The sequence below is a fragment of the Theropithecus gelada genome, chromosome 17 (genome assembly GCF_003255815.1).
Source record: "Theropithecus gelada isolate Dixy chromosome 17, Tgel_1.0, whole genome shotgun sequence".
Lineage (NCBI taxonomy): Eukaryota > Metazoa > Chordata > Mammalia > Primates > Cercopithecidae > Theropithecus > Theropithecus gelada.
In genome coordinates, this window is record NC_037685.1 from 36527512 (window position 1) to 36552840 (window position 25329).

Consider the following 25329-nt stretch of genomic DNA (forward strand, 5'->3'; position numbering starts at 1 on the left):
TTTGGAAAGATCTACTCTGCCAGCAGCTGGAGAATGAACTAAGGAGGGACGAGAATGGAAGCAGGAAGACCACGTAGGATGTTATCACATAGGCTAGCCTAGAGATAATGGTGACCAGGACTTCAGATGTGGCAGTTGTGACGGACAAACAGATGACTGCAAGCTGCATGCTAGAAGCAGGATTGCTTTGGCTGATTGGTGAGCTGGACCTGGGAAGTTCACAAGGGGAAGGGGTATCAGGCGTAACTTTCAGTTCAGACTAGAGCTCTACTTAGATGGTGATGCCCATCAGGTATCTCCTGAGGTGTAGAAAGTTTCTCCCATCCAAGTCCTAACCAGGCCCGACCCTGCTTAGCTTCCGAGATCAGATAAGATCAGGCGCTTTCAGGGTGGTGTGGCCATAGACCGAGGTGTAGAAAGTTTCTGTGAAAAGATCAAAGTTCGGTCCTGTTCCATTTGATACACTTATGAGACATCCAAGCAGAGAGGTGAGGGGGGCATTTAGAGGAAAGGACCTGGAACTTTGAGAAGAAATCTGCGTGGGATACACAAACATGGAAGCTCCTGGAATCCAAACCCACGAAGTGAACGATACACCACAGGAAATGCAGCATAGATGAAAAGGATCCATGACTGAGTCCTGAGGAACTCCAGCATAGAGAGAGTGAGTTCAGGGAAGGAAGGTCGTTCAGCAAAGTAGACAAAGGGACTTGCCAGAAAGAAAAGTAAGTGTGTGTGTGTGTGTGTGTGTGTGTGTGTGTGTGTGTGTGATCAAAAATCTAAGGGAAGACAGTGGCTTCCGACGGAGGGAAGGGCGGAGTGCTGAATGCTGCTGAGAATCAGGAACAGTGAGGTGAGGATGGGAGAGTTCCTGCTGGCTGCAGCAATATGGGATTTTCCTGGTGATTGGCATTCACAATTTAAGTGCAGAGGTCAAATGAAAGCCAAATTGAAGAGGAATGAAGACTCAGTAGGGATAGGGAAGTAAACATTTATGTGCAGGTAGATTTCCAGAAGTTTGATTGTGAAGATGAGAGAATAGGGCTGGAGAAAGGTTTAAGTTGGATGTATTGGCCCACATTTGTTGAAGACTATGGCTGTAGCCCAGTTAAATAGCCCCCTTTCCTGACTAGGTCATGTTAGCTTGATCAAAATGTAGTTCAGGCAAAAAGTTGCCCTCCAGCGTGAACAGCTCCACAGAGAATAAAGATCTACACATCTCAAATTCTCCAACTAATATCTCAGAAGTCAGTTCTGAAACTCTAAGAGGACATTCCTATATTCACAAGAAACTACTTCTCAGGCACCTACATGACACCCAGTCTTCAATGATCTAAATCCATGTATTACTTTTTTTTCATGGAACTGAACCAGTAGCAGATAATTCCCCAAAGCTTTCAATACAGTTTTCTTTCAGTTCTCCACAACATGCATGAATATAATATTCATGGTCAGAGTTTCCTGATGCGTGTATGATAATTATGACCACCACAAGTAAGACAGCTATTTCTAAGAAAGGGTTGAAATCGCCCCTCCCACCTCCTACCTCCCCACTCAGACACCAACTTGAGATTTCCTAGTTTTGCCAGAAATCCTCCTCAGGGATCACCCTGTAGTAGTCATGACAAAATTCCTTAGCCCCGGTCCTAACTCAGCTGCAACTCTGCACTATTTTGCCTCTACAGTGTTTAGGCTTTATTGCCAGGCACTACTCCTTTATCACAATGAATCTTACAACAGAGAGAAGACCATGTGCTCATACAGGTCATTCCCTGTAAGAACCTCAGTCTTCCTAGGTGATTAGGCTTTCAAGCAGTAATCTAAAATTCACCCATCCTGCCCTGCAAGTTTCTGATTTGGAGAATATCTTAAATCTTAAATACTGTTCTTATTTTCATACCATTGTTGACACAAAACATTTACAGTCAAACAAACAAGTAAACTTTTAATGCAGGAAGTTCAGTGTATTCTAGTGAATATAAAAGATGACCTGGATTTAGGAAGAGAATTCTATTTCTACCCTTCCCCTTGACCCACACCATGCATGACCTTGGAGGAGTTACTATGCCTCAGATTTTTCATCTGTAAAATACCTACTTCCTACCTTGGAGGATTAACTTGATAATGTCTGTAAAATACTTTGAGGTTTTAGAGGAAGGACACCACAGCATTATCACGTCATTCTTATTAGAATCATGTCGATGCATATGAATAGAAAGTGTGGACAGTGGTCTAAGGAGTGAGCTTGGAATAATATTGGCTTAAAATAAGTCTGATATATTTGTGTCTGTACTGACAATGTGAATGGCCCTAAAAGACTGTGTTAACTAACCCTACTTATTTCTGGTTGTGCTTCAATCTCACTTTGAATGTTAACTCTAAACCGCTAACCTGTTTCTTTCCCTTTATTCACTTTTTCCACCCACCATTGCATGACATCAGGGTCAGTTTTGTGCATGACACCCGCTACCAGTATTGGTAGGTTTCAACCTTTTTTATTTGTCTTTTATATGATGTACAATACCTTCACTTGCTTGAAATTTATTTCAGAGATGGTAGAAATGCTACAGGAAATAGTAGATTTGAAGGCTTATTTGGCTTTAGAGTTAACGTATAGGTTTTTAAAAATGTAGTTGTATATTTAAGAAAATGACGGTTTTAATGTGACCTCTTGTGCTAGAACAATCACTACAAAAACATAAAGCCACAAGTACGAGTCTGCTTTTTAATGATTTGTGTTTTGTTTCTCTTTATAGTTTATATGGTATAGCGTAAGGAACAGAGCTTACTCTATCAGCGAGGCAGGCTAATTTCATCAATGTTTGAAAGTTTCATAGTGGTGTGCCTTTATCTCCTCTTTGCTGTGTGTTAGAGCGATCAGAGTTTCCCAGAAGTATTCATTTTTTACAAATTATAAATGGATGTATTTTGAAACTGAATGTCTGAGCTTCTTAACTTAATTATCTTTTCTAATTTTAAGTGTTGATTTATTTGGCATGATTTTTCTGGACCTCAGCATTCCCTTAGCCATTCAATTTAATAGCAGATAGTTGTCTTCACACACATGAATGCCTTGGTACAAACGTCTGTCTTTAAGACATGTGGATTAGATCTATTTAGAGTCAAGAAAAAGAAACATTGCAAATTTTGTCTGGCTATTTCAGAGTAACTGTGTTAGAATTTGCATCAAGGCTATGATGTTTGCTCCATCGTTTATTGATTCAAATAAACCACAACCCACAGCAGTTCCATTTCATGTAAGCAGTTCCAAATTGAAAAAAAAAATTCAATTTCACCATAATTCCAAAGAACATCCTATCCCAAATTAGGCCTCCATATGGAGACTTGGATGTCTCAGAATTTATGATTAAAAGTGATGATCACATATTCTTGCTTCATCAGACATCACCTTTCACAATTTTAGAAACAACCATTATTACATACACCATATACTCTGAATTGGGAATGGATCTATTGTTAGAAGTAAAATGTTTATAAATACATCAACCAAAGTAATCTGCTTTGGCCTTTCTGGGAATCACTGATTATGTTTTAAAACTTCCTTTAATTGTACTTGTAATAAGCTATTTTCCCTTTTTTATTTCTCTCCCATGCTTCCTTGCTTTGCATTGTGATTGCATGCCATCTGCTGGTTTAACCCATGATGGCTTGCTGCTCTGATATTCACCATGCCAAAATACCACTTCTATTACCATAATGCTACACCCTCCTGTTCATTGCTCCCATGGTTCCCCTCCTGAAAGTACCCATGATGCACAGCGCTACGTCCGCCACTGTCTCTGCAGCAACAACTCCTGCAACAAGTGTCCCCTTCGCAGCAACAGCCACAGCCAATCAGGTTTGCTCCTTTTAAAGCTTTCTTTCACAAATCCCAAACTCTAAATGAGTGCTGATATTTAAAAAAAAAATTCTCGGTGAGAATTTTTTTTTCATGTTTATCCATCAAATTTTATTTTTTTAATTAGTTTATAGCAAGCATTTACAGACAGGTTGCACTTATTTAGAGTTAACATTTACTGCAAATAATGATGTAGCTATGTTTTGTGTTGCACTGTTTGTTTTCGTACCTAATATTGTGTAATTAACCTGACAGGCTTAAATTCCTTTTAGTACAGCATTACCTATCCAGTGGTTTGTGAATGGCCACATAAAAATCGTAGACGCACACCCATGGGTGCTTCAAAACTGGCTCTATTTTAATTCGGTTCATTCAGACCCCATCATCTGTGTGGAGGAAGAAATTCTCCTCTTAGAAAGTCTTCCCTTTGGCCTAAGTGTCATATTTGAGGTCTGAATAATTCTTACGATCATTTGACCTCGGTCTTAGGTTCTGCCAAACTCACTTGGCTCCCACTTCACAATCTGCTCCAATACTGGCCTAAGAGCCAAACCATCCAGAATGAAGAGTCATGGGTGCCGCTGAACTCACAAAGGCTGGATATAACTGATGAGGAGCGTTTAACTCTGTTGGTTTAATGCATGTGCCAGTGAGACCATGGATGTACTATTTCGTAGTGACAGCCAGCTGCTATTTCCTACTCTGTGGTCACAAGCTGACTGTATTCCTGACCCTAGCCTCCCAACTTGCAAACATGTGCTTCTAGCCACAAGGAGACAGCGTGAGGGTGAATGAGCAGAAACTCTCACCTCGCCTGGGAAAATACTTCATTGCGCATGCCCTCCCTTCACAGTAGAACAATTTTGGTTTGGTTTTTAGTTTTGTTTCATGGGTTTTTAAAAATAAAATCAGCTCTGCTAATAAAAGATGACAAGGGATAAAAGAAACTCGGGGAAATCGTGTTGGGGGATCATGGCAGTCCCAACCCGCATTCTGCAGGCTGGGAGGGCTGAGTCATGCTGCTTTCCACGTTCAAGTGAATCCACGATTCCAGCTCTGCAGGTTTCATCTCTACAAAGAGAGGCGTGAGTGGACAGGAATGCAGAAATAAAAGTTAAACCCCGTGACAGTGCTGACTATGCCCTCAGCATTGTGACAGAGCAGGAGAGAGCAGAGAGTGGGGGAGGGAGGAGAGGCTGAACAGCAGTGCAGAGGCAGGTGTCAATCAACTGTGGACGATTCTTCAGTAATTCACTCCCACCTCTAAAATGCCAACCCGTCCTCCGAGGAAAGCCAACCCAGCTTCGAAACAAACAGAACAAAGAGCAGGCAAGGATGAGTTCCTTATCTGGGAAGACGGTGATGATGATGATGATGATGATGATGATTTAATGTGGGATGGGAGAAGGGAGAGAGACTGCATCTTTCCATTATTAGGTCCAAAGCTCTTCTCAATCATTCACTCTCAATAGGGAAGCTGGATACCTGTTTCTTTCAAGTCTTAAGTCCTGCCTCCTTGAACTATGTTTAGTGATTTTTGACCCAATCTTTGTTACAAAGTGCTTTTATAAGAAAACAAGTTTGGACTGAGTGCAGCGCCTCATGCTTGTAATCCCAGCACTCTGGGAGGCCGAGGGAGGAGCATCACTTGAGCCCAGGAGTCGGAGACCAGCCTGAGCAACATGGTAAAATCTGGTCCGTACAAAAATACGAAAAAAAAAAACCAGCCAGCATGATGCCATACACCTGTAGTCTCAGCTACTTGGGAGGCTGAGGTGGGAGGATCGCCTGAGCCCAGGGAGGTTGAGGCTGCAGTGAGCCATGATAGTGCCATGGCACTCTAGCCTGGGTGACAGAGTGAGACCCTGTCTCAAAATAAAATACAAGTTTGAAGTATAATATAGTAGTATTTGTTACAGTGAAATTCTATGTGGTAAGTTTAGCCTTTTGGGCACTTAGAGATCTTTTTTAAGAAAGGAAAAGAAGCCAAGATAAAGAAACACTTTAGAGTTGTAGGATAAATTATTTTATCATGATAAATATTTGACCATGTGTCATATATATCATTCAAGCCTAGTGATTCTTTGGCTCCATTTGGTAGAAAAAAATTTTGAGAGATTATTCAAGTTTCTCTCTCTCTCTCTCTCTCTCTCTGTGTGTGTGTGTGTGTGTGTGTGTAGGGAGGCAGAGGTTGGAAGCATGGAATATTCAGAAGCTAAAATACATCACTTTCAGGCAGGGTGTGAATGGAAAAGGAAATACATTGAAGTTTCAACTTCTTTAATTGCAAGCATAGCTGAAGTTTCATTTCAATTTAATCCAAAGAAATATAATTAAAGGAGTACCTGACAGTAGCTTCAAGAATCCTGTATTCTGTGTTTTGCAGTTTATCAGATGTAGTAGTTGCTGCTGGATTGCACTTAAATGATGAAGAGAAATCCTTTAGCAGCTCTTGATGCAAGTCTGCTTGCACATGAAAAACATGAAAAAATAAATTATAGTGAACACAAATTTCCAGATATGATATTCTTTATGTATTTTCAATAGGTTTCAAAGAGCAAAGCATCGACAAAAGACCTTGGCAATTCTTTTAACATCCAATCATAGGAAACCCAGAGCTTGTTAATGACTAAAATAACAAGTTATCATCTTGTTAAGATTTCACTCTTTAAACTCCAATAGAATCATACCCATGTGGATTATGTAAGTCATTTAAACATAATGGATCTCAGTTTCCTCATTTGTGAAAGGAGGAGTAGAACTAGATGCCCCTGGAGTCCCTCTCAGCTTTGAGATTCAGTGAACCAAAGGTTCAATGACTATTGTTTTAGGCCCAAAGCATGAGATTACAAAGATAAACACAAATAGAATGGAAAGTGGAACTAATGATTCCAGAGTTCAGTGACTGATAAGCACCCTGCCTTCTTTTCTGTCTTTAACACAAAATGTAGTTGGATTTTGACAGATTTTTTGTTAATTTGATCAATTCAGACTGTCAGTTCAAATATTTAAAAATCTCATAAGCATTTGTAATTAGATACAAATCATTTATTGAAGAAAGAGGATAGATTTAAACATCCCATGACAGCTTCTTAGGTCCAGTGCAATTTACACATTACCCCATGGTGAGCCAAGCTGAACAAGCCACTCTATCCTCAGGCTGAATCAAGGTGCCACCAATAAAAGTTTTCACTGAACTTGGACTGGTGGTTTGAGATTAAATAAGGACAGAATCCAAATATATTTGGGAAATATAAAATGTTTTTTGATTGTTTAGCTTTAGGAACAGATAAGGAAACAAAAATATAATAAACAAATTTACTAAGCACTCTTTTCTGTTTCAATTAAGGTATTTGGGTCTTAACAGACAAATTATACCTAATAGTAATAATATGATTATTATAAATCTCTTATTATGTGCCAGGTATGATTCTAAATGGTCTCTCTCATGTAATATATTACATATCATATTATACATTCTATTATATACTGTGTAAGAGAGGATACTTATGTATAGATGTAGACACTCAATTTTTCACAATAGTTTTATGAGATGGGTGCAATGATCATCACCCGCATTTGAGAGGTGGTAAAACTGAAACAAAAGTTAGCTACCTCAGCCAAAGTCAGACAGCTTCTACATGGTCTTGCTGGAGTTTAAACCTGACTCCAGAAAACTTGATTTAACCATGATGGTATACTGCCTTAGCAGCTCAAGCTAAGATGAATCCTACACTGGAGAGATGAGCTGGATTTGAATAGAGCCTTGAGCTAGCTATGTAAAGTAGCCAGGTCATCTTTAGAAACCATATAATAGGCCGGGCGCAGTGGCTCATGCCTGTAATCCCAGCACTTTGGGAGGCCGAGGTGGGCAGATCACCTGAGGTTTGGGCGTTCGAGACCAGCCTGACCAACGTGGAGAAACCCTGTCTCTACTAAAAATACAAAATTAGCCAGGCATGGTGGCACATGCCTGTAATCCCAGCTACTCGGGAGGGTGAGGCAGGAGAATCGCTTGAATCCAGGAGGCAGAGTTTGCTATGAACTGAGATCATGCAATTGCACTCCAGCCTGGCCAAGAAGAGCGAAACTCTGTCTCAAAAAAAAAAGACAAAAAAAAAAAAAAAGAAAGAAAAGAAACCATATAATGGACCTTATTATTTCAGTGTGATAAAATAACCAGTGAAAATTATCAATAATTTTTATAGAAGTAAGATAGCCTAAGAAAAAATTAGTCCTTTGTCTTAGGGAAACAGGTTCATGGGTTTCTTTTGTCATAGACTTTGTTCCTAACCTCTGCTAATCATCTCACATATAGCTTGTTAACAAAAAAAAAATTGGTTGGCAGGGGGAAATGATAGGTAGCATGTAAATTAGTCAATTTGAGTCCATTGACCAAGGACCAGAATGTGTAAATCTGTCAAAGATGCCTATATTGAAACAAATTTAATCTTAGAATGTACATTAAGAGAGGTAAAGCTTAGTAGTGGTTACCTGTTTTTTCATAAGAAAAGAAATTTTAATAAAATGAGAGTGCAGAGTAAAATTCCTGAGCTCGAATTATTACAATATTCTAAGTTGTAATTTGTTTAGTATTTTTTATTTCAAAGTTATATTCTATTTCAAAGGGAGATAAAACAATTTTCAAATAAATACATTTTAAGTTTCTTCATTTATATACAGAGATCATTTAATTTACTTAATAACATTCTTAAAGGCACAATTAAAATACAATTTATCCTCTGAATCTTTCCCTGAACATCTCTCTCCTCCTCCCCCAGCAAGAAGTACTTTCCCTGTCCTCTGAATTCTACAAGGACTTTGCACATTCCTTAAGGCACTATCATTAAATAGAAAGACAAATGCACGTCTACAAAGAAAGCTGGGGCAGCATCGAGTTTAGCTGGAGAATAACTCCCATTCAGATTGATCAGAGCATCTGTTTGTGGGAGCGGCTGCAGCGTAGGTTTGATTCTGATTGTGTGGGACCTTGATACCGAGTTAAAGGGTTCGGCCCTGAGTTGGCCACTGCAGGATTTTCAAGCAGGATAGTGATGGAAACGGTACTCTAGGAAGAGTGAGCAGATGGATTCGAGGCAGGAGAGTCTGTGGAGGCCATTAAGAGGTTTTAACAAGAGCCTAAACTGGGACAATGGCAGCTGGCACGTGGCCTACTTTGTCTTGCCTTTGCCCATTACAAAGGGAGTGTTACTTTTGGCAAAAGAGAAACATGAAATGATTTCGTACTATGGCAAAACCTGTCTAAATAAATGTCACGTGGTAGAAAGAGAGATTGAGGCTGCTGTGAAACTCAGTCCCTGCCAGCACAGCAGTCGGGTGGCCTCACTGTTCGGACACCTGCAATGTGTTCACCTTTCACACGGGCCTTCCCATTTCCTACCTAAATGAGACTCAGAGCCACAAAAGCTCGCCCTACCTCCAACCACAGGCTTCTGCTTGAAGGAAAGAGTCCCCTCAGGTGTAGAGTGAATGTATATTGTCCATGTCTCCAAATCAGAGCTCTATGGACAGTGAACAGATTATCCATCTAATTCATTCTGGCCCGTGAGTCCATGCTAGGGAAAGAGAGTCCTATGTATTAATATTGGGAATCTTTTTACAGAGCATCACAAGAAGTGCTTTAGAAGCTAATGAAATCAGATTATACTCTGGGCAATATGTTAACCGACACTTAATCACATCTCCAAAAGTGATGATTCATGTTTAATATTATGACCTCAAGGTCTTATCACATCTTCTGAACCCTCCTCCAAAGATTAAGTACATTCACCAGAGAGTTGGCCTTAGGAAGAACTTACTGGAAATTAGTTGATAATATGTCATATACATATAGCCCTCTATTTATATTTGATAAATTAGAAAATCTCATTTTCTAGACTTACCTGGTATAGTTTTATTATATATGATAATCAATTTCAATATCTTATCAGAAAGATAAAATAATTATACGTAACCAGACATATATTATGTTTTATCTGGCCTGCTATAAAGTATTGAAGAGGGAAGAGAAAAGCTTGTTTCTGACCTATAAACATGAACATAACTTTAAAGTTATTTGTATATGGATTCTTGGATATGTAAGTCCACCTGTACTAACCAAGAAGTCTAGAAAGGTAAGATTGTGTTTTATTTCATCTCTCATCTCAGAGTTTTATAAAACATCTATTATTCAATGCCATCTGTCTGGACTATATTCAGACAAATGTAGGAGGCATTAAACATTCCCCACTATTCACCACTTGACCCATTTTGGGGCCTGCATTTTGTTTCACAAGAAAAATCTTGGTTCAGCAAGGCCCCAGTGTGGGAGGAGTAGGCTCCTGTCCTCTCTCTCTCCTGAAATACACAGTAAAGTGGCCGGCCTGTATGTATGGCTGATCAAACTGTGAAACACTCCTTTCTCGGAGTTTGCTTGTTCCTGGGAACAGATTACAGAAAGCAGCTGGGCCCCACGTATGTTGTTCTCCAAAAAAGCAGAGACAGCAACTGTCAGAATCCAGCCCTTGTAAACAGTAATCTGGGCCGAGACTTCTCTCTCTACCTTATACTGCCTAAGTCCTTTAGCCACCTCTAACTGTTTGCTTATATTCTAACTGTAGAGGGGGGGATTCAGGTTGGAGAATGGATATGGTTACTTCAGATGAGGCAGAATTGCCATATCAAATATTTTGTAGAGAAGGCAGGAGAGAGAGAGTAGAGAGAGATAGAAGGATTGAGACTGAAGGATTGAGATTGAAACCTCCTCAATTTCTTTGCGTAAAAAAATAAAACTATAAAAATTGCAGCATTTGCATTCAGTGAACGCTATTTGTTAAAGCTCCTTGGCAGTCTGAGGCTGAATTCCACTGTGCGCATGGCTAAAGATAGCAGAATCCAGACTTGCTTAGTATGCTAAAAAAAAAAAAAAAAAAAAAAAATTAAGGCTGGGAAGGGGTTGGGGGGTACTTTGTCTATCTTGGGTGGTCTTGGATCTATGAGAACAACATAGATGTACATTAATTTTTCTCTTCAAGAAATTAGAAAATAAGTAGACAATAGACTTTTTATGTTCCTGCCTCGGCAGCAGCTGCTTTGCAGGCCTACCCTGAAGTTTAATTAATAAATGCATTTGCAGATTCTCTAAGAAAAGGCTCAGTTATGTAAGTGTTGTAATCTAGTACATTTTCATTTTTCATGAATAATTTACACCTCTTGGTGAGAAACTTGGGTAGAATTGTTTTGTATATAGCACATAGAGACATCATATCAGCTCCAATTCTGTGCAGCTGAAGAGAAAATGTCAAGAGTCCTTATGCAGCACATTCCTGCCTGTGGACAGTCCTTCGCATGACACCTCAAATCCCATCCTCTTTTGCTTTTTTTTTTTTTTTTTTTGAGATGGAGCCTTGCCCTGTCACCTATGTTGAAGTGCAATGGTTCAATCTTGGCTCACTGCAACCTCCGCCTCCTGGGTTCAAATGATTCTCATGCCTCAGCCTCCCAAGTAGCTGGGATTATAGGCGCCTGCCACCACACACAGCTAATTTTTGTATTTTTAGTAGAGATGGGGTTTACTATATTGGCCAGGCTGGTCTCGAACTCCTGACCTCATGATCCACCTGCCTCCCAAAGTACTGGGATTATAGACGTGAGCCGCCGTGCCCGACCTCCTTTGCATTTTGATGGAACTGGAGGGGGGTCTTTTTTAGTCATATTCCCAGTCTTATTTTGGCTTTTGTTGATGGTAGTAAAATCATGCTCCATTTCTCCAATTTTAGGTTTTCTCATTGGAGCAACATGAATATATAGTTCATCCTATATCGGTGTTTATTTCCAGCTCTAGATTTGTAAGGAAAGAGAGACTAGCTGCAATGAAGGAATTCGGGTCCATTTTCAAGGGATGAAGGACGGGCAGGGTTTTCTTCTTTATAAGAGTTGCTGTGAACGGAATGGAATTCCTCCTCATGGGCCGTTATCCACCCAAGCTGTGCCCCTGCTGCCTGCCTTCTCACACGTCTGCCTGCACATTTGGGGAAGGTGACAGCTTCTCTGTGCAGGTGGATGTGGAGGACGGACAAACCCGAGACTGAGGCTCCAAACACATAAGATGCTACCACATGTCAAAGATACACTGGCACTTGCTCTGGCCTCTCAGCCCCTTCTGACATTCCTCTGGGGTGACACTGCTGGAGGCAGTAACTCCCAAGGTCAGACTGGGCTGGGTCTGCTGACCATTCCAGAGGCCACCAGGTTGGGGAAATGCTAACCATACTTAGGAACTCACTGCCTAGTCAAACAGATCTGAAACAAGCAGAGAATATCATAAAACATAAAGTCCAGCAGGCAAATGTTGCTGCCTGGAAAGTAAGTGCCATGGCACGGCCTCATCCCTGAAGTGTCAGAGGTCTGAGGGGTGTGTAGGAATGAGACAGAGAAGGGACAGGTGAGGTTATTCCTGACACCATGACCAGCTGGAAATTGAAGAAGTAGAGATGAGGTAGGGTAAAGAGAAAAGGGAACCCATGCTTACCCATGCACCGGCCATCTGCTTTCCACATACTATCACATTAAACCCACCAGGACTCTATTTCCCTCTTTTACATGCGAAGACATCACATGTTTGATCACAGCTCCAGTAGGTAGCAGAGCCTGCCTTTGGCCTCACAGCTGCCTGACCTTGAGGTCAATGCTTTTCCCCTTGTTTAACATTCTTCCTCGATAGCATATGTGGTTTAGAAAGGAACTTCAGAATCCATCTCAGACTTTATCTCATGATAGAAGCAGATAGAACAGCTATGATTGCATCAGATCTAAAGAAGAGGGGACATTGTGGCTCATGTGAGCCAGTGAATGGGGTGAGTGGGAGACACCAGGGAGCGTGAGGAGGAGGATGTGGCGGGGCAGTCCTAGAAAGTGCAGCTGAGTGGATCAGAAGGAGGTCAGGTTATGGAGAGCCTTAAAGCTCAAGATGAGAACAGGACAGGACAGGTTCCATGAGAGGCTTGGAAACTCAAATCAACTCCAAGTGAGTGGGTAGAGGTGTGCAGGGACAGCCAGCCCGAGTCAAGCTAACCGGTGAGAAAGCTGCTTTATCGACAAAGTGATGAAATTGGGATAGAGAGAAAAGAGAACATTTGAGGGGATAAGGGTGAATCATTCAGAAGTAGGGAAATTCAGAGAGGCTCCGTGATCCCTGGCTTGCCTTTGCTCACCCAGAGGCTGTTCTCTGACTTCTGTGGTGTCTGTGGATTTCAGTGCCTTTCTCCTCTCTGTCACATAACGCTCCTATGAGACCTCTCTCCCATTGACCATAAAAAGGATGGTTCTCATTTATGCCCCTTCATTTTGATTTGTACTATAAAGGACACATTTGTTGACTGGTATTTTCTGACACCAGTTTATGACAAACTATAGCTAATCTAGCAGTTAGAATTCATCATGCTTTAGCATTAAATACAAAATATTAGAGCTTTTGGTCTCTTTGTTTTACTTTCGATGATCAAATTATATTATTCCTATCATTGCTCCCCTTGCTCTGGAGTATTCAAAGATCTCAGAGCATATGTCAATAAATTTCCTATAATCTTTACTGCTTGCTGCAATGCATTTCTGGAAGCAGCATCTTTAAGGTGATCGTTGCAGAATGTTGCCCATTTTCCCCTAATCACAGGTGCATCAGGCATTATAGGTCTGGCTTGAGACCAGCATCAATTACATCACAGATATGAAAGGCAGTAAGTCATAAGAGCAGATTTTCCACCATCATACCATACCTCTACAAAACATAAAAAAGAAAAAATATGATGCGAATTACATTATAAATTGGAATAGGAGCCCAGATGGGCAAAGTAGCTTACCCAATTCACACACATAGCAAGAGAGCCAGGCCCAGGACCTGATCACCGAGTCCTGCCTAGAACAATGTTGTCTCCCTTTCACCACACTGCCTTCCTGAGAAAGTGCTTTAAAGGATCATGTAAGGCACCTTGAACTGCTCCAGAGCATACAGGCAGCGAAAACATAACTCAGCTACCCTCACAAAGAACCTACCACGTGCCAGACACTGGGCTAAGCCTTTTGTATGAATTATGTCATTGAAACCCAACATGTCCTATGAAGGACTATTATGATCCCCTCTCTAGTGATGAGGAAACTCCAGTTTAGAGAAGCTAAAGAACTTGCTCAAGATCATACTATAACAATAAGTGGTAAAGCCAGACTTAGAGCTTTCCCGAAGCTCCTAATATTTCATATTTCCAATGAGGAAAAGGACCTAGAGTGGTTAACTGACCTTAGTCAAGGTTACAATAAGGGATTAGGATTAAACTCAGTCTCCTAACAGCATGCTCAGTCCTCTTTCCCCGCCATCAAACTTTTGTTCAGCTTGAATAAGCAGGCTGTACATTTATTCTAACTTTGTTAAATAAAATAACTTTGCTTCCTCCCTACAATTTAGAACGGTTTTTGAGGAATCAAAAAGATACTTGAAGTTAAACCTAATTCCCTCCTTTACTCCAAGTATGTTTTCCTAGTAATAATTTCATAACTGTTCCATTAATCATTCTTTCAATATTTGTCATGGTTATACTAAAATATGCAAAAGGTCCAGAGAACCACTTTAGTTCAGAGGATCTAGGACAAAAGGAATTGCTTAAACCGATTCCTATTGTTCATATCCTTTTCTTTGCTTTTCTCAAACCTTGTAACATTAAGAATGGCTTTGCACAGGGGAAAAAGTTAAAATGGGGAAAGCTAAGAAGTGTGTAAAGAATGAGAAGAAAAATTCCATTGTGTTCCTTTGCCTTGGACAAAGGTATTTAAGAGTTGTTGGGTTGGAGTTTTTGATCAGTTGGTTGATTGGTTTAACATAAACTAGAAAGTCCCCTCCATCTTTCCACTGCTTATGTGGAACCTATGTGGGGAGAGGTGAAGGCTTGGAGCTTGAAAGACAGATGTTTATCAGACAAGACTGGATGCACAGAGGTGTCCGTAGAGAGTCATTTACTCTAAGCACACTGATCTAAGAATTATTAATAAACACTATGCCTTATCAACATATTCATATTTTGTGGCTTATACCAGGAAATGGAAATAATTGAAATATTACTGTATAATATTACTTAATTGAAACATTACTTGAAAATAATTGAAATGTTACTATATAATAACAGTGGCATTTATTATATGCTTACTACCACCAAGCACTTGTTAAATACATTATCTGATCCTCACACCAACCCTGTAAGTTAGAAAAAATTTTTAATTCCCACTCTAGAAATTAGTAATACTAAGAATAAAAGATGTCTAGTGACTTATCTATGGTAACATATCTGTTAAGCCTAGAAGCTGGGTTTGAACCAAGTTTAACTTTAAAGAATGGGCAATCCTGCCCTTCATGGGACATCAACTTCCTACTGCAGTGGACGCTGATTATCATGAGCTGGTGGTTGTTGATGCTTTTGTAATAAAATATTTCAGTTTGAAAAATGATTAACATGAATTGACAGTCAATGCTTTAAGGAAAAATCAGAGAAATTCAGTTTATACTTTGTCATCAGTGACAGTTCAGGAGATACATATACAAAAATGGAATGAAGTGCTCATTTTTAAGAATCTTAATCTCATCAAAACCAAGTTTATTTCCAACATATGGGGTGCCATACAGATCATATAATATTTAAGTTACCCATGGTATTATTTGAATGTCTATTTAAATAGAAACTGAAAAGAAATTATTTAGGATTATGAATCCTAAAATAATAGGCTAAGGAAACAGAACCAACATTTAGCAAAACCCACTATTACATGTCAGATGTGTATATACGTTATTTCTTTTACTACTCGGCATAACTCTGTGACGTTTCTTATCCATTGTGAGTATCATATCCATATGTGAGCACATCTTGGAGAATAATTTGCTTAAGATTCAAGCAGGTAGGAAATGACAGATACATGTAGACCTCAGGCTTGCCTGCCTGCAAATCCTGTTCTCTTGTGAACCTACCATGTTTGAATTAGATTGGAGTCTATGGTCAGTGTAGGCTTGGGATGAACCTCTTCATACAACTCCCCTTAAAAACTCTGAACTACTGAGTTTATTGCTTTGAAAAGTTTTGACTAGTTGAGCCGAAAGTTTAGTAGAAGCAAAAACTTTTTAAAGTCCAAGCTCAATATCAGAAATGGTGTGAAAATATTGCTGCTTGGCGAGAATAGCAAGAGAATCCAAATTTGAGGGGTGAAAAGGCACCATTCACTCTTCCCACGGTGGGAAAACTGGCACACAACTTCTGTCTGAAAAGAGTCTATCAAAAGGAGTCCTCTCAATTGAAACTTACTTTTTAATTTTTAACAATAATAATTTTAAAACAAAGACACTATTTTTCTTCACCATCCCCACAGAACCTGACTTTCAAATTGATCTCAGGTAAAGGGAACAATACTAGTTGAGGATGAATATTTTAGGCAGCCTGCAGGAGTGACTGCAAAGGGAACCAAGTATAAGTTTAATTTAGTTGTAGTGAAACCACAGAGGTAAATGAGAACCCAAATGGGGATCTTAATGATGATTCAGGTATACAAGCAGGAAGAGCCAGGGGTCTCACTGTGAAGCCCCAAATGGGAAGGAAAACAGAAAGGGTGGGAGGGCAGGAAAGAAGGAATGGAAGGAGGAAGGGATTCAGGATTGGCAGGAAAGGAGGATGTGGAGTTATTCTCTAACGGGGGGCAGGTTCCGTTTGGAATGAGGAGACGTTCTGGAGATGGAGGGTGGTGATGGTGGCACAACCAGGTGAATGGAGTTAATGCCACTGAACTGTATGCTTGAAAATGGTGAAAATTGTGAGTTTTATGCTATGTCTATTTTACCACAATTTTAAAAAATAGACAAAATATCTGAGTGGTCATTTCTACAAAGAAAGGATTAAGGATTGACAAGGATAATGTCTGATTGGACCTAGGTTTTCATTTAATAAAATCTTATAGTATAAAATGGTTCTTTTTGCATTAAAAATTCTTTACAGTTGCCACGTTTCCCTTTAAGAATTCTGTTTTCATAAGGCAAGGAATGGAGTGCAAAGGTGTCTTCTTTCTAAATGAAACCATGTCTGTGGCAACATAGCTTTATATCTTCTCTCAACAAATGTACGCTAAGAACCCACCTTGAACTGGGCATGATGGCTCATGCCTGTAATTCCAGCACTTTGGGAGGCTGAGGTGGGTGGATCATGTGAGATCAGGAATTCGAGACCAGCCTGGCCAACATGGTGAAACCCCATCTCTACTAAAAATATAAAAATTATCCAGGTGTGGTGGTGGGCACCTGTAATCCCAGCTACTTGAGAGGCTGAGGGAGGAGAATTGCTTGGACCTGGGAGGCGGAGGTTGCAGTGAGCCGAGATTGCACCATTACACTCCAGCCTGGGCAAAAGAGCAAGACTCTGGCAAAAAAAAAAAAAAAAAAAAAAAAAACCACCCACCTTGAGCCATGTACAGTTCAGAATTGTGGGAATACAGCAATGAAAACAGCAGTTCCTGCTCTCGTGGGTCTTACATGGTGAGGGGGACAGGCGATACACAAATGTACAAGTAATTACAGTCAGAGTCCTTATCATATGAGAAGGGTCATATCAGAAAGTAAATGGTGATGCTGAAAGAATGGGCCTCACCACCGAGCTTTAATGGGGGATGGTTAGTAATAAAGAAATAGAAGAGAATATGGGAGCTCTCCTCCTTCTTTAAACATTTTCCTCCTTTGGTTTCCATTTTGCCATCGATTGGCTATTTTGGCACTTCCTGAGGGCTTATTGGGGATGACAGATGGTGAACTGGCTAAACTACTCACTGCACTGCAGAGGTGCCAGTGTGATACAAGCCAAGTGAGAAACTAAGGCTCGAAAGGGCACAAATCTGACTGGTGGCACAGACAAGCCTCCTGAAATCCCCCTCCAGTACTCTTTTTGATTTTTCCTTTGCACCTAGATTTTACACACAATTGAGTGGTTTTTGTTAACCTCTCTCTCTCTCTCTCTTCCTCATCATCCCTCTCTTTCTCTGTCCCTCTCTCTGATACACACACACAGGCAAAGAACTAAAAAGAAAAAAAAAAACTAGTTTTTTGCTGGAAAGTTTGTTATATGGCAGCATCATCCCACCAGTTTGAGAATGTGTAAGATGATGACAATACATAAAGACACACGTCCATGTCCCGTACATTATATTAATCTTACTGTTCCCTTTACTGCATTTTAGCATTTGGTTGCTTTTCTCCCTTTGATGCCTTAAAAGCCAATTCTTAGCAGGCTAAATTACACATTCTACTCCACTGTTAAAATGGGTACTGTGGCCAAAATGTGCCCAGGATTCTAAGTCCAACATAATGGTAATGGATACAAAAGCAGGGCATTGAGCAGGATTGGGCATTTTATGCTAAATCCAACAAGATCTTGTTTCTGTGATTTTTCTTGACCTGAATCTTCAAGTTATTACTGGGAGCAAAACCTCATTTTGAAAAAAACCTGTATCATATATGAATCCTTTTGAAATTTCTTTTCTGTTGCTGCATAAATGAATTTATTTTTGGAATTCCCTTGTTGCTTTAATTTTTTAACTTTTGTGTTTATTAAATTTTTATTTTTCACTCCTGAGTTGCCAGTTCCTGTTCTTTAAAATATTCAAGATATATAAAAAATAATCATGAGCAAAAGTAGATACATTAGGAAAATATTTTCAATGTATACAAGTTAGGTCTTAATATTATGTTACATATTATATTAATATTATGTAACACATTGTCTGTATATTACATATATTACCTATTATGTTACATAATATTAAGACCTACCTTGAAAATACAGTAGTGAATACAGTGCTGATTTTTAAAGGTATAAAAATGTTTTCTTAGATTCTACTTTATGTCCAGGGGTCATCTTCAATGAAGCAGCCTATTTAATCTCAGACAGCCTCACTTACTACACATCTTACTGTAAATATTTTAAACACTTTCAAATATTTTCTTAGTGTGGTCCACATATTACATATTTTTTCTTGATTTAGTAGAGGAATTTATCCTGCTTTCGTACACATATAGTCCCTAATTTTAAGCATATTTATTCAAAATTTCCTTTGTCATTTGGTTTGGAACTCAGTTTTTGTACAGAGACAGCCATGGACTTGTTGGTTAGATCTCCGGGCTGGCCTACAGTCATTTTATTTAGCTTGTGGCATTGTTTATAAGTAATACAGTGCTAAAGCATGGCCCAGGCCAAGTGCCACCCATGTCTGTGATGTTGCTATATCTTTGGGATTCAAGAAAGATATCATAAGCGTGCAGCTAACCCAAACCCCCAGATGGCCGTGCAACAGAAAATAGAAAATTCCTTCACCTCCTCCACCTACTGGAGCTGTGGAGGAGCCTTAACCCCTGGTGAGTTCCACGACTGGAATGTCATCCGGGGAAGGCCTGTGGAGTAGGAATGGGAAGTATGGTGTGGAATCACGAATGTTGGGTAAAGACTAGGAAGATAAAATCTGGGGCCTGCTTCTGGGTAGCCACCAGACCCATTCACGCCACCTTCTTCCTCATTTCTCTCGATGTCATGGTTTCATCTGCCAACTACTTTTTTTTTTTGAGATGGGGGTCTCACTCTCCCACCCAGGCTGGAGTGCAATGGTGCGATCTTGGCTTACTGTAACCTCCGCCTCCTGGGTTCAAGTGGTTCTCCTGCCTCAGCCTCACGTGGGCCATGCCCGGCTAATTTTTTTGTATTTTTTGTAGAGACAGGGTTTCACTTTTTTTTCCTGGCTATCATGCAGCCCTTCCAATCTAGGGTTTTGTTTTGATTTTAGCTTTTCTGGCACCTGCTGAGGAAACACAGTCTCATCACTCCCCTCCTTCTGAATAAATACACAGTGCTCTTGAATATGTCTTTGTTTAAAACACTTCTAGAACACCAGCGGAAAGGAAAGTCTCCTTCTCATGCCTCTTTACCTTCCTCCTCATTTATATCCTAGAGGAGAAGAAAAGTGTTCACTCTTGGATAACATATGGGTTTTTAGATGGTCTGAGGACTAGATTCCCATCTCAGCCTGAGAGCCACAGAAATGATTCTCAGAATTCCCCCAGGGGAACTGGGATTGAAGGAGACTGTCTGGAGTCAGGGAGGGGATTATAATCAAAGCCTAACTGCAATACTCATAAGAACCGAGATGTTTCCACATGTGACATGGACTCATACAAATAGCAGAATCTTATTCAAAGTTGAGCACTTCCGTTTATGAATTTTATCCAGATACTCTGTCAATGTGAACCCTGGTCAGTAATCTTCAGCGAGGACAGTGTTATTGCTTTTCATGTAAAACCTGAATTATTAATAGTTTTAAGTGACAATTTTTCTTTAGTATATCTAAAAATATTTTGTTCAAATATAATCAAGTGGAAAATATTGGACAGAAATGAGTCATCCACAAAAAGTATCATTGAAACTAGGGGCATTAGAGCTTTGAATATAAACTTTCTACTGAACAGCAGAGGACAAAACAATAATTCTGGCAAAACTCCTCTGGAAGGTGCTATGAAATATTAGGGACATTCCAACCTCGGTGTGCTCTTCTCCAGAGTAAAGCTGATTGTCATATTTGAGAATTTTTCCCCCAGGACCTCAGCATATGCCTTTTATGTGCAAATAAAACTACATTTTGAAAATAAGTCAAATATGGCATGACACTGCCTGCCCTCCAAACAATATTCCCCCAGAATAATGAATCAGACTATTTTTAAGTATCTTTACATATTCTACTAATTATCTCTGAGCTTTTTCTATAATTATTATTTTATTTTATTTTTTTCGAGAGGGAGTCTCGTCCTGTTGCCCAGGCTGGAGTGTGGTGGTGAAATCTCGGCTCACTGCAACCTCCACCTCCCAGGTTCAAGTGATTCTCCTGCCTCAACCTCCCAAGTAGCTGGGATTACAAGTGTGCACCACCACACCGAACAAATTTTTGCATTTTTAGTAGAGACGGGATTTCACCATGTTGGCCAGGCTGGTCTCGAACTCCTGACCTCAGTGATCTGCCCACCTAGGCCTCCCAAAGTGCTGGGATTACGAACATGAGCCACCGCACCAGGCCTATATTTAAAATTTTATAGTCATGAAGTAGGCCAAAGAAAGTTCTTGAAAGTGTACATTTATTAACATGTATAATTATAATTGCTTTAATTACTTTTTAAATCTGATACCATATATTCACCAAGAGACTAAAGACACTTGCTTTTGACTTCAGTAATCCATACTGTGATTAAGTACTGAATTATATTGGAGTCAAAAATGTACACCTGTCCCTTTGCCTCTGTGCAGTTTGCTTCAACTGAAAGATCTCACAAGTGTCGCCTCTCAGGCAAGATCAGGGCATTTCAGACAGTCGTGGCTGCCATGGAGAGGAGGTGTGGGGCAGTGGGGAAAAGGTGGAGGGAATATTAAATGGTGCAGAGAGTGAAGGAGAAAGCAATGCCAATAGAGAGTGGCAAGAAGGAACCTGGATGGAATCAGAAGAAAACTGTAGATGAAGAAACACAGAGACTGGGAGGGTGAGCAACATGCGAGCCTCCTTAGCTTAGCCCTATTTTTAGGAAATGCCACCTAATTGCCTATTTTTAAGTTAATAATAAATTTTGTTTAAAGAGGCAGTGAAATATTATTAATACCTTTAACTGCCTTCTGGGGGAAACAAGGCCTTGTAACCATGGCAAAAGATTTCTAAGAAACCTACCAAGTCTAGAAGGTTTCTTTAGGTGGATTTTTATCTGTCATATTTCTTTTCTCTGTGAGTGATTCTGCCCCCAGCCTGGAATATTTTCCCCTTTATCTATAATGGGGAGTAGGGAGAATGGGAGAATGGGGAGTGGTGTTTATTTCTCTTAGATATTTCTGAGTCCTTAACTACCCTAAAAGGGCACACAGATGACACATCTTGTCCAAAGGGTTCTTTTTCTGCCCTATTCCTGTTTCTCCCCTGAATGGTCTAGTTAGTGGTCTTCTGTTGATACCAGCATTGTGGCACCGTGTCCTCAATGATTTCAATTTATTCAGCCATCCATGCAACCACCAATTAATAAATTCCCAGCCCTGTCCTAGACACTGGGGCTACAAAGATGAATGAGACAGTCCCCCTGTCCTTAAAGGGCTTGGTTTGGCTGTGGACCCAGTTAGTGCACCAGCCCTGCTTGGAAGTACCCACTTGAGATTCCATGTTAGTGACATCAAGACGCATTGAGATTCCTTAGTAGTTTAGCAAGGCTGCACAGATATGTTACAAGGTATTTTTTATCTATGCCATCCAAACTCAACATTACAAAGACAGTCCTAATGGCTATTCACAGGAAGACTGAACCAAAACATCCATTATTTCTCTTTTCTAATTGCTTGATGATTTGCATACATAGAAATTCTTGACATTTTCACTGGAATGTTTTCCTATCAATTAAGCAGAGCAGGAAGAGTTCTTACCAAATTTAATATTGAGCTATCATTTAAAAAAATAACTCATCTGACATCCTTGAATCTTTGAAATGAGCACTTTTATGTAAGAAGTATAAACATTTCTGGAAGTCATCTAGAAGCCCACAGTTTCCAAAGTTATGCATACGTACAGCTCCTGGAGATCAACCTCGAGGGAGAAAACTCAGAATGTGTTAATACATGGTACCTCTGAAGCACTGAGGACATTCTACGTTGATTTGTTTTCTCTTGCACCCTTCTGCATGAGGATTGGTTAGTTCAGCTGTTAAGTTCATGGTGCTGATGAGTTCAAGTTCAGTGTTTCAGTCTCTGCAGAGACTATTTTAGTTTGAACCAAATGTGTTTCTCACCCTGTTCAGCTCTTTTTTGAGCGCACACCATGAGTGAGAGGTATGGATGGCTCAGCCTAAATCCATCATCACATGGAAGAGACAAGAAAACATGCATGTTTCATAACTGATGACTCAGTCAAGGGAGGGTTGATATTTTCTTTTTAGGTAGAGGGTGCCTTGTTGGTCACGTACTCTCTTTCTTTGGGCAAAAGCCAAATGTCTGAAAGTTGCAGGACTAACTCTCCTATACACCTGCTCTTCTGGTCTCACTCTTACCACTGCTGCCTGCCATGATGTTGCCTGTAGCCTTGGCTTATGCCAGCTCAGGAAGTGATCCAGACTTATTGGATATAGTGGATATTGCCTTCAAGAAAGTAAAGCTGATGAGTACACAAACCAGCAGCTCTTAGCTGAATTTAGCCCAAAGATATATATGATCCACACAGGGTTGTTTTCTGTGATGTGAATTCATTGCTGAATTTCCAGCTTCTCTTGGAAAATCTAAAGGTCAAGTAATATGGAGTCCATGTTTCTGCAGGTAGCATTTGGCTGGGGCAGAGTAGCTGCTGCCACACCCTCGACCTGGCCTATTCACTTACGTACCTTTCCTGCCTGGCCCCAGGAGGCTTAGTATTAGACAGGACCTAATCTGGTCCACTTTTTAGTAAGCTTGGCTACCACTGCACTGTGAGTCAATGGCAGGCAATTCACTGAGGACATTGTAATTATTAAATGGCTGCTCATAACATATTTGATAGAAAAATAACCCATTTGATGTCTTTGAAGCCATTCATGCTTTGTCTTCAACAAATAAATATGAAACTAATCAGGTACTGGATTCACATTGGGGTAACTTGAGAATGTATATTGAGCAGAATCATCAGATTCTTAAATCCAACCACCTAGGGGAGACAGTTTAATTCACTTATTGTGATTTCCTTTCCTTACTGATAAGCAGACTGTATTGTAGCCAGCTGATATTTTTGCTTTGGAGATACTCTTGTTCTAACCAGAGGGACCACTAAAGATTTAGAAAAGTACTCATGATTTGAGATCAAGTATATCTTTGTCTTAAAAATAGAATCACAGATTTTGTGGGCATCAGCTATTCTGATTTTTGTCTGTTCTCCTTTTAGTGGAAGAAGGAATTGAAAATAATGCTTGCAGTTCAGAATTTTGATTTACCATACTAGATTAGCTAGAATCTTATTTAATAATTTTAACTTCCTTCTCCTGTCATGGTGCTCTGTTATATAAAACACTACCTACCTGAGGCAATAGTCTCCCAGGGAGACAAATAGAAATATAGCTTGTTGAATATCTTTGATTTCTTTCCTATCATCATAGTTTGCCAAGATTTCTCAGCAGCTGAGGCAGTGGCACTCTGGTTGGGTAGGGTGTTCTGTCGCTGTAAGCAGGCATGTTTGCAACATCCATCTGGAGGAGCCCTGGGGCAGGATGTGGTTGACCTGTGGATGCCCTGAATGAGAGGCCCAGCAGCCTCACAGTCCCCCAGCAATTTCCACCCATCTAGCCCCTCCAGACAGTCTCACTGTCTCCCCTCTAAAGCTCCAAGCACATTTGCTGTAGGTTCCACCTCAGGGCCTGACCTTCCCCTGATTCCCAAGCTCACAGGGTTCTTCTAAGCACCCTCTGAAGCAGGCACCATGAGGCACAGATATGCTCTTTGGAACCTCTGCTTCCTCTAGCCCTATCTCAGACCGTCCCCATGCCCTGGAGGGGATGCCTTCACCAGTGAGCAAAGTGACATCTCTAAGCTCATGCTGGTTTGTGCAAGCACTTTGTACATTGTGCAAGCCAGTTAAAATGATGCATGTCAGCTTTTCCATGTCTGCAAAATATGATCACAATACTGACCTAGCTTGTAAGACTCTAGCTTGTAAATTCTCAGAGCCTCCTGAAAATCAAGGGGATATATCTTAAAATTCAAACAAAAATAAAGGTGCTTTAGAGAGGATACTGGCAGGAGACCCAATGTGGTGGCTGTTTCTCTGACTTATGCATACCCTGGCAGACCCTATGAGTTTTCCACTTCCCTTTCAAGACAGCATGGGGTGCTGTGCCTTGGAGGTTGAGTACAGAACTTTGGGCACCAGCCTCAGCTTTGACCAAATGCAGGTCAGGAAAGAAGTGACGGACAGTGGGTCTGTTGAGCTCACTTTGGTGAACTGTATTTTAATTAGTATTTTTAAAAATGGACAAGTTCAAAATTAAGGTTGATCCACATCAGATGTGTAGCCCATGTGCCAGGGCCATATATAAGCCTGTTATTTTAAGAAGGTATGTTTCTTACCTATAATGAAAATATTCAGGCACCCCATGAAGGTTTTGATCCTCCTGGTCACAAAACTACAAAAAAGATGGAAAAAGTTTATATATATATATATATATATATATATATATATATATATATATATATATAAAAGTATATATGTGTGTATATATATGTGTGTGTATATATATAAAATTGGTATGGGAGAAAATCTCTGAAAAGAGGTAACAGGAAAGCACACAAAATGTATCTATTCATGTGATTTTAAATTATGTTTGTTTAGTGCTAAATCAACATGTAATCTGAATAAAGAAAAGCCACGTTAAAAACTAG

The 25329-nt window shown here is 40.1% G+C and overlaps 1 protein-coding gene across 5 annotated transcripts in view; it reads left to right on the forward strand.

The window, feature by feature from the left end:
- MBNL2 (muscleblind like splicing regulator 2) overlaps positions 1-25329 on the forward strand; it is a 171332-nt gene that overhangs the window by 140345 nt on the left and 5658 nt on the right. For 2 of the 5 annotated variants that reach the window (XM_025364027.1, XM_025364025.1), the window contains 2 exons: positions 2443-2478; positions 3765-3859. The exons of 2 other annotated variants lie outside the window; for them this stretch is intronic. In XM_025364027.1, the coding sequence (XP_025219812.1) occupies positions 2443-2478; positions 3765-3859 (131 nt within the window). The remainder of the gene's footprint in view (positions 1-2442; positions 2479-3764; positions 3860-25329) is intronic. One more of the 5 variants, XM_025364026.1, reaches the window with a different exon arrangement.